At 57.8% G+C, this 13,918-nt stretch overlaps 1 protein-coding gene across 1 annotated transcript in view; it reads right to left on the bottom strand.

Annotated features, from left to right (window-relative positions):
• The window catches only part of SLC39A12 (solute carrier family 39 member 12), a 58,242-nt gene extending 49,788 nt beyond the window's left edge, over positions 1-8,454 (bottom strand). Inside the window, exons 1-2 of the mRNA XM_037837377.1 lie at positions 8,230-8,454; positions 4,469-4,750 (exon numbers count right to left, since the gene is read on the bottom strand). Of these exons, the coding sequence (XP_037693305.1) occupies positions 4,469-4,750; positions 8,230-8,454 (507 nt within the window). The remainder of the gene's footprint in view (positions 1-4,468; positions 4,751-8,229) is intronic.
• Between the last annotated feature and the right edge of the window lie 5,464 nt (positions 8,455-13,918).

Below are 13,918 nucleotides of genomic sequence, written 5' to 3'. Positions count from 1 at the left end.
GGTGGGCGCTGACTTCCAACCAAAGCTGGCGTGTGCAGTCCAGATGACACAGGGTCCCTGCCTGCTCGTGTGTGCACAATGCGTCCCCCTCATTGTGGGCATCTGTCAGGCTCGAACCTTGCCTTCCATTAGAATTCCCATTTGTTGCTTAAAGATTACCGAGTGTGTTTGCCTGGCAGTACCTAAGCCATCTATAGATTTGCTCTTTTTCGATTCTCCCAAAGCCGTTCTGGGTGGGTATTCTCACACCTGCCTTACAGAGCTCCTGGCAGGAAAGGGCAGCGTCCAGCTTCGCGCGCTGCAGGCCCGACCCCAGCCGGTGCCCTCTGGCCTCCTCCCCTGCAGATGGAAGCGAATCAAAGCACAGATGGTGACAGGATTCCTGACTCATCCCAGCTGGTTCTGCAGCACCGTGGTTGGAGCAGCGGATGAGACTTCAGTGCCCTCTCTCCTGCTCCCGAGTGGGCACCCTCGGGCGAGTGAGTAACCTGGTGAAACTTCCTATCCGTCCGGGGTAGAGACGGTCAGCACCACCACCTCTGGGGGAAGCCTGGAGGAGAGCACGGGTGTGGGACGTGGCGGCCGGCACACAGACGGACAGGCAGTGCACGCTGTCCTGCTCCCAGGGCCTCTCTAGCCTGAGAAGCACAGGCCGGACGACGCAAATCCCAGATCGAGGAGCACCTTAAACTTAACACTATGAAAAAATGTCCCCTGAAGGCTCTGGAGGAGCCACTGACTGAGACAAAGAAGAGAATAACACCTTAGGTCTGTTCTAGAAATGATGCTCTGGTAGAAGTAGTGGATGGACCGACAGAGTGGAGTGGAAGGCCTGGAAGTCTGGCTGAGAAGTTATGAAGTAATTCCAGGAGCTGCCTGCCCTACAGTGGTGGCGTTAGAGAGTGGAAGAAGTGGGTATATTTTTGGTACATTGAAGCGGGTACACAAAAGTGGAAAACGTGCAGCAGAGCCCAGGGTCAGACCCGACTCGAGTCTCTGGGTTGGACAGCCTTCCATCGACCCCCAAAATGTGTCCTGAGTACCGAATGTGCCCAGTGCTTCCTGCGGTACTGGAGAGGCAACGGTGACCAAACCCAGATGTGTCCCTGCCCTAGTACTGCCACTAACACAGCAAATGCCGGTGTAAGAGCACAACTCTGGCGATGGCTTTGGAGGAGAGGCCCACGGACAGTGGAGGTGAGAAATAGACACCTGTCCTACGGGAGGAGGCAGATCCAGGGGGGCTTCCAGGAGAGTGTGACCCACAGACCAGCCGGAGGTGTGGAGGAAGGAACGTTCCAGGCAGAAGGAGCAGCATGTGTGACACGTCCGAGGCAGGAGGGATCATGGCTAGTGGAAGGGCAGGGGCTGGGGCAGAGGGAATGAGGGGGACGGGGTAAGCTGAGGGTCTGTTGACCATAGAAAGGAGCCTAAAGGCGACAGGAGGTCAAAGGAGGATCTCAACCAAGGGATGAGAATGGGGTTGTATGACTAGATTTGTATTTTGACAAATTCACTCTGGCTACACGGTGAAGAACAAATAGATCGGAAAGAAGCTCATGGTGTTTGCTCACGGTTCAGGTAGAAGCTGGTGGTGATGATAACGGGGACGAGTTAACAGGTTAGGGTGAGAGCTCTTGACGAGCAATAGGACTTGGATCTGCATCAGCGATGGAGGGGGGTGGAGTCAAAGTGTCCTCTAAATTTCCGGCTGTGTCGTTGACTGGATGGTGGTGCCATTTACTGACGTGTGGAATGAGACAAGAGGGTTGGATGTATGACCTTGATTCTGCTTCTGTGAAGCATGAGGTGCCTTCGTCATGGCCTAAAAATAAGTCATGCAGGATATACTGCTCTGGACTTGAGAGGAGAGGTCTGCAGTGGAGGGACACTCTTGAGTGCACCTGGTACCCAGATGATCCAGCCTGGGGAAGCTTCTGGAATGGCAGGGGTAAGGCCAAGCCTTAAGGGATGTTGGCTTTCAAAAGCTGCAGGGAAAGAGGAGCCCGCATAGATGGACAGGTGGCCAGAGAGATGGAAAGAAAACCAGGACGTTGCAGAGTCATCCAAGCCCGAGTAGATCCAAATGTCCCCAGGACTACGAGGGCAACACCAGGAGAGGACAGGCCCGGGAATAAAGCTGGTTTTAATGTTCAGTTTTGTGTGCCTGGAATGTATCCAAATAGAGATTTCTGATATGTTGGTAGACACATGGAGTCCATGGCTCAAAAGGAAAACCTGGTTCAGATTAGAACTGAAAGTTGCACCACATCTAAGAGGGTGTGAAGCTGTGCGGCCACATCTCCAGCCGGAGCAGGTAAAGCAGAGGATGCCTCGGAGGACACCAAGGCTTAGGCGACGGAGGGGCAAGAGGAGCCAGGCAGCAAGAAGACCAGGAGATGGGGGCTGAGGAGGGGGCGGGCAGGGGATGTGGGAGGTTGGGAGGATGGAATTCTAGGAGGGAATCCGGGAGAGCTCCAAGGAGGCAGGAGTTGACAATCGTGAGGGAGCAAGTGAAACATACAGGGCTGAGAAGGGGAAAGTAGAGGAGCCACAGAGTGAGAGAAGAAGCACAGAGAGCTCCTTCACGAAGCTTGGCTATGAAGAGGAGGGGAAAGTGTGGCTATGAAGGAGATTATATACTGCGTTCCTGTCACAGAGGATTTATTTTTTAAAAAAAGTTTGTAATTGGTGAGCTTGGCAAGAGCCTGTTCAGAGCTGTGGGGAAAGTGGAGTGGAAGACTGAGAATCAGCTACTACAATTTTGGTAAATCTGGAGGATGAGGAGCCAGAAATTCTGAGGATGAAAAGAACACATCGAACTAACTGGGAATGACCCTCATGCACACGTGAGCTCTTCATGGAAGCTGTCAAAGCACGGACGGTCTCCACGTGGCACTGAATAAAGGCGCATCCCAACCACACGTGGCCAGGATGCTGTCCTCCCCCCATGAGGCAGGGCTGGGGGCGAGCCCTGGGCTGACCTCCGTGTAGCCACCATGGAAACGGCAAGCAGAGGGTGGGTAACAGGGTGGGAGAGAGACGTCGAGTCAGGAGCGGGGACCCAGAGCAGTTTGGACCAGGAGGAATGGAGGGATGGTGGACAGTTCCATTCCAGGTCAACACAGACAACGGTGCAGTCATTTCCCCAGCCCTGCTGGGTGGCTGCTGTGGCCTGGCCCAGGGAGGCCGTGTCCTGTGCAGGCCAGGACTGAGAAGCAGGTTGTGCTGGGTCCATCTGCAGCCCCTTCTGGCACCCGGCACCCTCAGGTCGGAACCAGGAGTTCCAGTGGACTGCCTGCAGAGCTCTGAGCTGGTGAAGGGGCTGAAGGGCCTTCCCTGGCACCAGCGGTGGTGGCGTCCTCCAGCCAATGACCGGGCTGAGGCCCAGCAACAGGCGGCAAGTGTGTGTTGGATGAAGATGGATACGGTAGTTCTGGGTGCCGAGGCTGAATTGTTTTATTCTTACGGACACTCCGCAGCCCAGGTGCCCGCGGTCTGCACTGGACAACCAGAGGCTGGTTGGACATACGCACGCTGGGTGCTGGGTCTCCAGCTCCACTGAATCGGCATCAAGAGGCAGCACAGGTGGGGCCCTAAAGCCTCATGGCTAACCGCTCCAGAGAGATGACCGATGATGAAGTTGTCTCTCACCAACCCATTCTGATCTCCTTCTCCCTGCAGCCGGAAGAGGCAGCAAGCAGACTGTGCAGGTTTGGATGTGTTATGTCCCCCCAAACACCACGTTCTTTGATGCAATCTTGTGGGGGCAGATGTATTAGTGCTGATTAGGTTGGAACTATTGCTGGAGCGTTTCCATGGAGATGTGACTCAATCAACTGTGGGCAAGACCTTTGATTGGATAAGTTCCATGGTGTTGCCCCACCCATTCAGCATGGGTCTTAATTGAATCACTAGAGTCCTGTAAAAGTGTTCACAGACAGAAGGATCAGCTGCAGCTGAGACAGACATTTTGAAGATGGCCTTTGGAAGCTGACACAGACATTTTGGAGAACGCCATTTTGAAACACCACCTGGGAGCAAGCAGATGCCAGCCACGTGCCTTCCCAGCTAACAGAGGTTTTCCAGATGCCACTGGCCTTTCTCCAGTGAAGGTACCCTATTGTTGATGCCTTACACTGGACACTTTATGGCCTTAAGACTGTAACTTTGTAACCAAATAAACCCCCTTTATAAAAGCCAATCCGTCTCTGGTGTTTTGCAAAATGGCAGCTTTAGCAAACCAGAACACGGACAAAGCACCGTTGCTCTAAGCCTCAGTTCCTGGAATCTGACAGGAAAGTCCTGGGTCCAAGCCCCCTGCCACCGGCCACCTGCCCTCCTGACTTCGGCCTAAAGCAGCAGGTCAGCTTCCATAACTGAAGCCTGCAACCCTTCCCCCCTCACAGTGTCCTGGGGACAGGCTGGCGTGTGGCCCTGTGGTGTCCCAGCAGTCTGCCACGCTCACCTGGCTCCGGGGGCTGTGGAAGTGCCTCCTGGTGACGGCCAGGATGTCGTCCATCTCATTCCGGGACAGGAAGCGGGGGTCCTCGTCCTGCCGCAGGCCGAGCAGGCTGTGCAGGTAGAACGCATACGGCTTGTCGCCCATGCTGAGCCTCGATGAGCAGATCTCTTCCTGGTGCACGATGTAGTAGAGGAGGAGGAGGGGAACCTTCCGGAACACATCCTCTCGGAGCCCGTCCTCAAGGCCCCCTCTGGCTATTTGCAACAGAGTGTCCGGTTCAACGCACTGAGCACACGAGAGAAAAAGAAACCGACCTCAGCACGTGGTCCCAGGAACGAAGGGCCACCATCCTCCGCGCTGTTATAGGGTCAGTGGGGAAGTCGCAGGCAGTCAGACGCACGGAAGGTCTTCGTGCAATGCCTAACCTGAGGTGCCTCCTGGGGAGCCCTTGGCCCCCAGAGGGTGTCTGCTGCCACCCCAAGGTGTCGGTCTGCTGTCTCGAGGAGAACGGGGGACTCTTGGCTTTTACAGGGATGTCCCATCACACTCAGGATAAAATCCTAATGCCTCCCACTTTCCTGCATCTCTCCATGCCCTGGCACCTGACTACTGTCCCCCACTCCCGCTAAACCTGCCCCCGTGGTTTTCTGTGGGTCCCACCGAGCTCTCCTCACCAGGCTCCTGTTACTTCGTTTCTCAGCTCTCGGCTGACGGTGCCGCCTCGGGGGAGCCATCCTGCCACCTGCCCCAAGAGGGGAGCCCGGTGGGCCCCACAGAAACACGCCAGCCCCCATGTGGGCCACGTGTGTCATTGCTAACCCGCCACATTGTGAATAGTGAAAAGAAGCAGCAGCAATTAACATCAACAATATATTTTCTTTACTTTTATATCCTGTCTTAGTTTGCTGTGACAAACCCACAGACCAGGCGGCTCAGCCCACAGGCGTTTATCGTCTCAGTTCTGGGGTTCTGGGGTCACAAGTCCACACTGAGGTGTCGGCCGGACTGTCAGGTCCTGGGTGGGGGCCGGGGACCCCAACTCAGCCTTTGCTTCACTTCGTGGCGTCCCCATCCCGTCTGCAGCCTCCTGTGCCCAAACGTCCTCTGCAGTGAGGACTCCAGCAGTGTGGGACCAGGGCCCCCCGATTCTTTCAGCCTTGCCTTGACCAGGGCCATCCATTGAGGTCCTGGTGACAGGTGGCCCCCCAGGACGGGGCAGGGCCTGATGTGCCTTTATCGGGGACTTGATTCTATCTGTAATGTTCTCCCAAGACAAGATCCCTTTGACACGCAAGCAAAACTTGAAAACTGTGAGTGAGACATTGCACCCCCTTTTCGCCACAACGAGTTCTTGGAATCAGAGCAAGGTTTCTGGGCAGCCCAGCTTGGTTCGGACCCGCCCCACAGCGAGGGGCTCGCTGGCCCCTGTGGCAGCACCCGGTAGCACTTGAGTTTTCTCAGGAGATTCTTGTCTGCTTCCCCCTCCCGCAAGAACGAGGGTCCCGGGAGGCAGGTCCCGGCTCTGCAGGGCTCCAGCAGCCTCTGGCTTGGCCACAGCACAGGGGGCACAGCTGGGTGGCAGCGGGAGGGTCGCTCCCCCAGCACAGGCGGCTCCCGGGCCCCGCTCGTCTGAGAAGGCAACGTGGCGAAGAAAGGTGGGGAGGGGGAAAGATGGACCCCTCAGGGAGGCAGGAGCACCCCCCCCACAAGCCCGTTGGGGGCCCCAGGGAAAAGCGGGTTCTGAGACGTGGTTCAGAGCCCTGCAAGGACACGGGCTCCGGGCCCCAACCCTGGGCTGACCGGACGTGTGGCCGCGGGGCCCCCGTCTCCACCTGCGCTCGGCGGCGGGGGGTGTGCGTTCCTCGGGCTCACTCGCCCCCTCGCAGCCCGTCCCCACACTGCCTCAGCCACGGCGACAGAGCCACAGCCGGGCACCGACGCGCGAACCCGGGCACGGCCTGGATGGACGGCTTGACGTGCACAGGACTCTCAAATACTTCCAGTGATGACAAACACGCTCCACCTGACCCAGACTTAGAATAAAAACGAAACGTTTTCCCTCTCCACCTTCAAGACCCTGCGTGCCCCTTTTTCAGACACTTAGGGACCTGAGCTTCCCCCCGGCCTCTCCTTTTACCACGGAATTCCTGGCCTGAGCCCTGACCCTCAGGGCACAAGTCCCCACAGAGACGAAAGGCTCGGCCACCAGCTGCGGCCTGGGGTCCGTGGAGCCATCGCCGTCTGAGCAGCTCTCACGGGACGGGGAGGCCGGAGGGGTTCCTCACTGGGGGGGATTCCAGGAGCCAGAGCCCCCCGAGCCGGCCAAGGCGCGATTCAGCCCGTCCCACCTCAGCCTCTGCCACAGAGAAGCCAGAGCAGCAGCGGGAGGTGAGGCCGCTTCCCAGGAACGGAACCAACTCCAACACAAGCGGAATCGGCCAGACCTCGAGAAGGTCACAGGAAAACAGTGAGTGCAAAACAACTCCCTCCCCCAAAACACCGGAGAACAGTTTTGCATGTTTACATTCCCCTGAGCAAAACTAATATTCCACCAGCCTTAACACGGCCCTGTGCGTCACCAGAGGAGAACATTCCGGAAGCACATCCTCAGGGGAGTTCACGAGACAAGGCTCCTGGTTAGCCCCCGTGGGACGTTTTTTTTCTTACGTTGCCAAATATATGAATTAATGTCATAACAGATGACTTGCCCAGTACGAGACATGTTTTCTCTGGGAACCACTGGGATTTTTAATAATTTTCAAATTATTTATTATTCTTACAGAGTAGAGAAAAATTCTCTTGGCTAGAGCAAGACCCTTCTGTCCTGAAAAAACAAACCCTCAGCCAGGAAACGTCTCTCCCAGAGCTATGGCCTGGAAAGTTTGCCAACATTTATTTTGGGGACTGCGATATGTTTCTGTTTTATTTATTTGTTTGTTTTTATCTATTTGTTCACTTCTTGGCGGGGTCATTCTGAAAGGACCCAGTGGTCAGCTGGGAGACGGTGGAGGCCGTTTAGTCGCTGGGATTTCATGACCTGGGCTCCCAGCCTGGCACCTCTGCCCCTGCGGCCCCTCCCCACCTGAGAGGTGACACCCTGACCTGACTTCACCTTAAAGGAGCCTGGGGGGCTTCCGGAAGCTCAGGAGCAACTCCCGAGGGTGGGGCCGGGCTCGGGCCATCCCAGCAGCCCTCCCAGGTGCGTCTGCTGGGCAGCAGGGCTGGCTTCACCTGTAGATCAGGTGGGGGGGGGCTCCAATTTCAGCTCTTCCTGCAAGGCCTGCCTCCCCCAGCCTCAGGGGCCTCACTCCTAAGGATTACCCGATTCATTAACTCACTGCCAGCCAAATATTAGAGAACATGGATCAATACCAGGAGAAAATATTTAAAAAGTCAGCTTTAGACAAACATTAGGCCATTATTATGCCACGGAAACCAAATAGCATCCTTCTGAGTAGGGTCACTGTGGCTCAGTAAAAGGATCTGTAAATCAGAGAGCAGACTAAAAGGTCACATTTACCCATAAACACCTCTGAACTTGCAGAAGGGTTACAGGATGCCTAAACCCTCCAACGAGGACTTTTCCCTGATCCGAGTGCTGGCAGGACGCTGAGGGATTTGTTGGACCTGAAAAGGAGTTGATTTGCGAGCGGTGGCAGCCGCGCCGTCACCAAGAGGCAGCTTTCCTTGAGCAGGCGGCCACAGAGCCCTCTGCCCTGTTCGGAAGGCGCCCCGGAAACCCCTGCACACACACACACACTCACCGGACCCCCCGCTCTCTGCAGCAGCGTCCTGGCGAAGCGTCTCGAGTGGTTCAAGGCCAGGGGCTCCCCCACAGGAAGGACGCCCAGGACTCGGGCCAGGAGGGCTGGACCCCACGGGGCACTGCTGTCCAGGGCCGAGGGGTTTTCTGTCCGTGTGGAGGGAACGGAGCCGAGCAGGAGGAGCAGGGTCAGGCCCAGGACCGACAGCTGCGTCCAGGGGCACATGTCCACTCCCATCTGAGTCTGTCCCGGGGACTGTCCACAGGGCAGACTTGCACCCAGAGGATTTCCTGCAGCCCAGGGAGACAAAGGCCTCAGTGACGGCACCTGCCTCCCGTGTGACAGGCCGTGAACTGGGCGGCTAAGCCGATTGGCAAGGACACGCTGCTTCTGAACAGCAGGGATCCGGGGATAACTTACAACCCCAAACACAGGGAAACCTGGCCGTCCACTTAGGGGTGTTCCCGACCCAGGTGGCCCACCGCCTGCCCCTCCCTGGAGCCTCCCCCACCCCTGTGACAGTGGGGGTGCGGCCAGGGGGCCCTGAGGGAAGTCACAGCAGGGGTCCCAGGGCCCTGGGAGTGGGGGAGCCCTGGGGGAGGTCACAGCGGGGGTCCCGGGGCCCTGGGTAGGGCGCGCAGTGGGGGGCGGCCGAGCTGGCCAAGGGTGAAGGAGGATCCCTGCAGGAAAGAACTCCTCGGGTGCTGAGAGGCGTCCCCCTGCAGGGAGCAGACCCGGCCCTCGGGGTTCCAGGAAGGGGGCAGCAGGTCCTGCAGGGCTGCCCAGAGCCGGTCAGCTCCAGGAGCCGGCCCGGGCCGGGTACTGCTGCCTCGCTTGGGGGGTGGACCAGCGCCCCTCGGGGCCCCCGCCAGAGCCCCTAGGTCAAGAATAAGAGGACGTGAAACCCGGGCACAGTGGGGTGGTGGCCGAGGAGCGGGGTGATTCCAGTTTCCTTCCCTTCCCATCCCTTTGCCACCCCTGCCCCCGGGGGTGTGTGCCATCGGAGCAGGCCCCGTCCACTTTGGAATCCACTCTGCAGGGTGGCCACCTGGGATGGGGTCCTTCCTGACGTCTGGAGCTTATCCATGCCTCCCCAGGGAGACAGGGGTGTCCTGACCGCAGGCCCGTCCCTCACTCCAAACTGCTTCCTCATTTGCGTGTTGCCTCAACCCGAGGGAGCTTCAGGGCCACAGGGGTCTCTGGATGCAGCAGTGCCAGGGGACACGGGCGAGGGCAGTGGCACCCGGAGGCACAGGCCTTGCTCAGCTGCACAGTCGAGGCTACGCGACTCCGGGGAGCACGGCTGATCTCCCCAATCATCACCCATTTATGCCTTTGTGGCAGTGGCTTCCCCACAGAGGTCGCCAGGAAGGAGACTTTGCCAACTCACACATGCTCAGCTGGGGCTGGGGCTGCACGGGCCCCTCCTCGGCCCCAAACCACCCCCCAGGCCAGCACGGGCGGCAGCGAGACCCCAGCCCCTTCACACTGACTCCTTCCCTTTTCACAAAGACACCAGCCTCTCCTGGTAACAGCTACAGAAATGCTCGTTCACATTCCCCAGTCTCATAGGCCTGGTCACTGCGCGGTGTAGCCGTGTGTTTCTCATATAGCGAGGATAAACCTAAGGAGCACCTCCCCAGGAGCACTCACCAGGGGCACCTCCCCAGGAGCACTCAATGGGGCACTTCCCCAGGAGCACCTCCTCAGGAGCACTCACCAGGGGCACTCATTAGGAGCCCCTCTCCAGGAGCACTCACCAGGGGCACTTACCAGGAGCCCCCCCAGGAGCCCCTCCCCAGCAGAGTTCAGAAGGGCCCGAGGCACAGAGCAGGTGGCGCCATCGCGCAGTGGCCCATCCATTCTCCGTCCACTCCTGGCCCCGGGTTGTGCCGCGAGGGCCCAGCTCTAAGCCCCGTCTTCTCTCACCTTTGAGGTGGGGGCACTCGAACCAATCAGACACACCATCCCAAAGAGGTAAGAAGTTACTTTATGTTAACGTTCACCTTCTCCCCAAAGCCCCGTCAGCCCAGACAGTCTCAGAGAGAAAGTCTAATTAGGGAAACGCCCTAGAACTTTAACGCAAAGAGAACCGCGGCTGCCCCGCTGTCACGCTTGGGCTGCCCACGGGCCTGCCATAGGGTGTTCCTGCCTCTGACGGCTTCGGGGGCACCGACAGTTTACTCAGCCTCGTGCCAGCTCCTCCAGGCAGCCCCCCCGGCTGCCCAAACCACTGTCCAACAAGCAGAAATGTCACTCGCTTTGAATTTAGACTCTGCGGTATCTTTGATTGGGAAGCTGATACTAAAAATGACAAAAAATACAAATTTTATGTGCAACTTTCAAACAATATTTTTCCTCTTATCATAAACACCGTTCATAATCACTAATTAAAACCAGCTGAAAATACCAAAAAGCACAAATAAAAGAAGGAAATCTCTCCTCACAGATGGCCGATGTTACTGTCTGTCATCCCCTGGTCTCAGCCTCATTATTTCCTTGTAATTTGGATTGTGTTTTACATGTGATCTGGCCGCTCGCTGCTTTCACTCGCGGATTTGATCCGTCTTGCTGGAGATGGATCTATTTTATTAGCCACTTTATAAAAGCATCTTCTGAGGTACCTCCTGTGAGCCTCTTTGTTGCTCTTTTCCGCTTCACTGTGCTCTGCTTCTTCTGTTTTCGTTTCTTCCTTCCCCTTCCTCAACTGACCTGGGTTCTCTCCGTGAGCCAGGCCTGGGGGTCTGGGATCCCCGCTGCTCTGTGTCCCAGCAGCGGCCCCAGGATTCCGGCTCCATCAAACTTGGGCGCTGAGAAGGCAAATTCCACCAGATCAAGGCCCCTCGCAGCACATCTAATGGGGAGCAGCACCCCGGGAGCACCTCCATATTTGTGGATGGAAGCAGGAGGGGCTCCCGTGAGGGTGGGGTGCCAAGGGGTGGAGCCTGACCCCATGAAGGCCCAGAAGGTAGTGACAGGTGGAGACCCTGCAGCGACCCCCCCAGGTGCTCCCCCCACTGCGACCCCCCAGGTCTCCCCCCACTGAGACCCCCAGGTGCTCCCCCCTGCTGTGACTCCCCCAGGTGCTCCCCCCACTGTGACCCCCCAGGTGCTCCCTGCTGTGACTCCCCCAGGTGCTCCCCACTGTGACCCCCAGGTGCTCCCCCCACTGAGACCCCCAGGTGCTCCCCCCATGCTGACTCCCAGGTGCTCCCCCTGCTGTGACCCCCAGGTGCTCCCTGCTGTGACCCCCAGGTGCTCCCCCCACTGAGACCCCCCAGGTGCTCCCCCCACGGTGACCCCCCAGGTGCTCCCTGCTGTGACCCCCAGGTGCTCCCCCCGCGCTGACCCCCACGTGCTCCCCCTGCTGTGACTCCCCCAGGTGCTCCCCACTGTGACCCCCAGGTGCTTCCCGCATCCCCATCCCCCCATTTGTGAGCTCAGCCTCAGGGAGGGTGGGAGATGCCGAGCAAAGGGGACGATCAGCCTTTCGGGGACGCCGCTGTCCTGGGGAGTGGAGGAGACGGGGCCCCGCGGCGTCTCCCCTCCGTCCCTTCCCTCTCTCCGTATTACGGCCCCAGCCCCCCGCGCGTTGGCTCGAATGTCACCAGTCACGGGACACAGTTGGTGGTGAGTCCCTACGCCCGTCCTGAGTCCCCGTCTAAATACTCGGAAAGTTTTCCTTTTAATTCACCTCCCTAGTTTGCTTGATCCTCAAATGGAGAACTAATCCTTCCTAATTTGAGGTTGGTGGATATTAGAAAAAGCACACAACCGTCAGGCTTATATTTTTTACTTCACCAATTAAACACATTGCATTCTTCAGAATATTTTAGAGAAATGGCAGAATTCTTACTTAACACTTGATTTCATTTTAAAAGTTAAGTTTTTGTTGTCAATTGATGGATGTGTCAAAATTATGTGACTGTGCTAAAATTTCTGTCTATTGAATTTCCATTAAGTTAAATGAAAAATATTCTTTAAATTTTGAAGTCAAACATTGCCAGGAAAGAATGGTTCAATATTACTTATGTTGGTTAAGCCGAAGGACCTCAAACGCTTCCTACAAAATAAACTGTTCAGTGCCCGTGGCCTCTGAGCCTGGATTTTGGTCTCAGTATAAAGAGAGGCCTTTTCAATATTTGTGCGATAATCAGGCACGGTGAAAAAGAAAAAGTTATTTTTTTAAACATTCTTGCATAATATATAAAGCATAACTACATAAAATATAGTCATGGAAAAATATAGGCTGTAAATAAAGTATCACTGGTGTTAGGAATATAATTGATTTTTTCTTCTATTTTCTGTATTTCCAAATTTTCTATCATAAAGCTATATAATTTTACAATGGAAAAATGACTTTTAAAAGAGAGAATTGGACTAAATCAGCAGTTTTCCATTATTTAAAATTAACTGAACTAAAATTTATTTTTAGCAGCAAGATTCTAAAAAAATTCTTGGAGGGAACCTGTTAAGGGTTGAGTTTTGTCCCCAAAGACACGTTCAAGGGTAATTCGCTAGGGGTGGCCCCAGCCTGACGCGACGGGTCATGTCACAGGGAGGAGGGCAGGGTGGGGACAGGGTCACGGGGCGGCGCGGCCTGCCCAGCCCTGGACGTGGGACCCCCGGCCTCCAGAAGCGGGGGCAGCATGGGGAGCTTTGTTCTGGCAGCCCCCCGGGAACTAAGATGCGTCTGGTTTTAAAACATCCCCCCCTTGCTGCTGCCGTGGGGCTGGAGGGCAGCTCAGGGCGACACGCCCCGTTTTGCTAGGGGCTGCCCTCCACGTCCACAGCTGCATCGAGGGCTGCCCAGCACGGCGGGAGGGCAGCGTGGACGGGAGGGCAGTGTGGGCGGGAGGGCAGCGTGGGCGGGAGGGCAGCGTGGACGGGAGGGCAGCGTGGACGGGAGGGCAGCGTGGACGGGAGGCAGCGTGGAGGGGAGGGCAGCGTGGAGGGGAGGGCAGCGTGGACGGGCGGGCAGCGTGGAGGGGAGGGCAGCGTGGAGGAGGGCAGCGTGGACGGGAGGCAGCGTGGAGGGGAGGCAGCGTTGGAGGGGAGGGCAGCGTGGACGGGAGGGCAGCGTGGAGGGGAGGGCAGCGTGGACGGGAGGGCAGCGTGGAGGGGAGGGCAGCGTGGAGGGGAGGGCAGCGTGGACGGGAGGGCAGCGTGGACGGGAGGGCAGCGTGGAGGGGAGGGCAGCGTGGAGGCGGGAGGGCAGCGTGAGGACGGGAGGGCAGCGTGGAGGGGAGGGCAGCGTGGAGGGGAGGGCAGCGTGGACGGGCGGGCAGCGTGGGCGGGAGGGCAGCGTGGAGGGGAGGGCAGCGTGGAGGGGAGGGCAGCGTGGAGGGGAGGGCAGCGTGGAGGGGAGGGCAGCGTGGAGGGAAGGCAGCGTGGAGGGGAGGGCAGCGGGACGGGAGGGCAAGCGTGGAGGGGAAGGCAGCGGTGGAGGGGAAGGCAGCGTGAGAGGCAGAGGGCAGCATGGCGGAAGAGGGCAGGAGCGGCGGGAGGGCAGCTTCGGACGGAGCAGCGTGACGGGCAGGCAGCGTGGAGGGAGAGGCAGCGTGGACGGTGAGGGCAGCGTGACGGGAGGCAGCGTGGGGGAGGGCAGCGTGGAGGGGAGGGCAGCGTGGACGGGCGGGCAGCGTGGCGGGCGGCAGCGTGGACGGGAGGGCAGCGTGGAGGGAGGGCA

This window comes from Choloepus didactylus, chromosome 5 (assembly GCF_015220235.1).
Source record: "Choloepus didactylus isolate mChoDid1 chromosome 5, mChoDid1.pri, whole genome shotgun sequence".
NCBI classification, from domain to species: Eukaryota; Metazoa; Chordata; class Mammalia; order Pilosa; family Megalonychidae; genus Choloepus; species Choloepus didactylus.
Note: the sequence above shows the minus strand (reverse complement) of the source record. Positions and strands in the feature narration are given on the sequence as shown.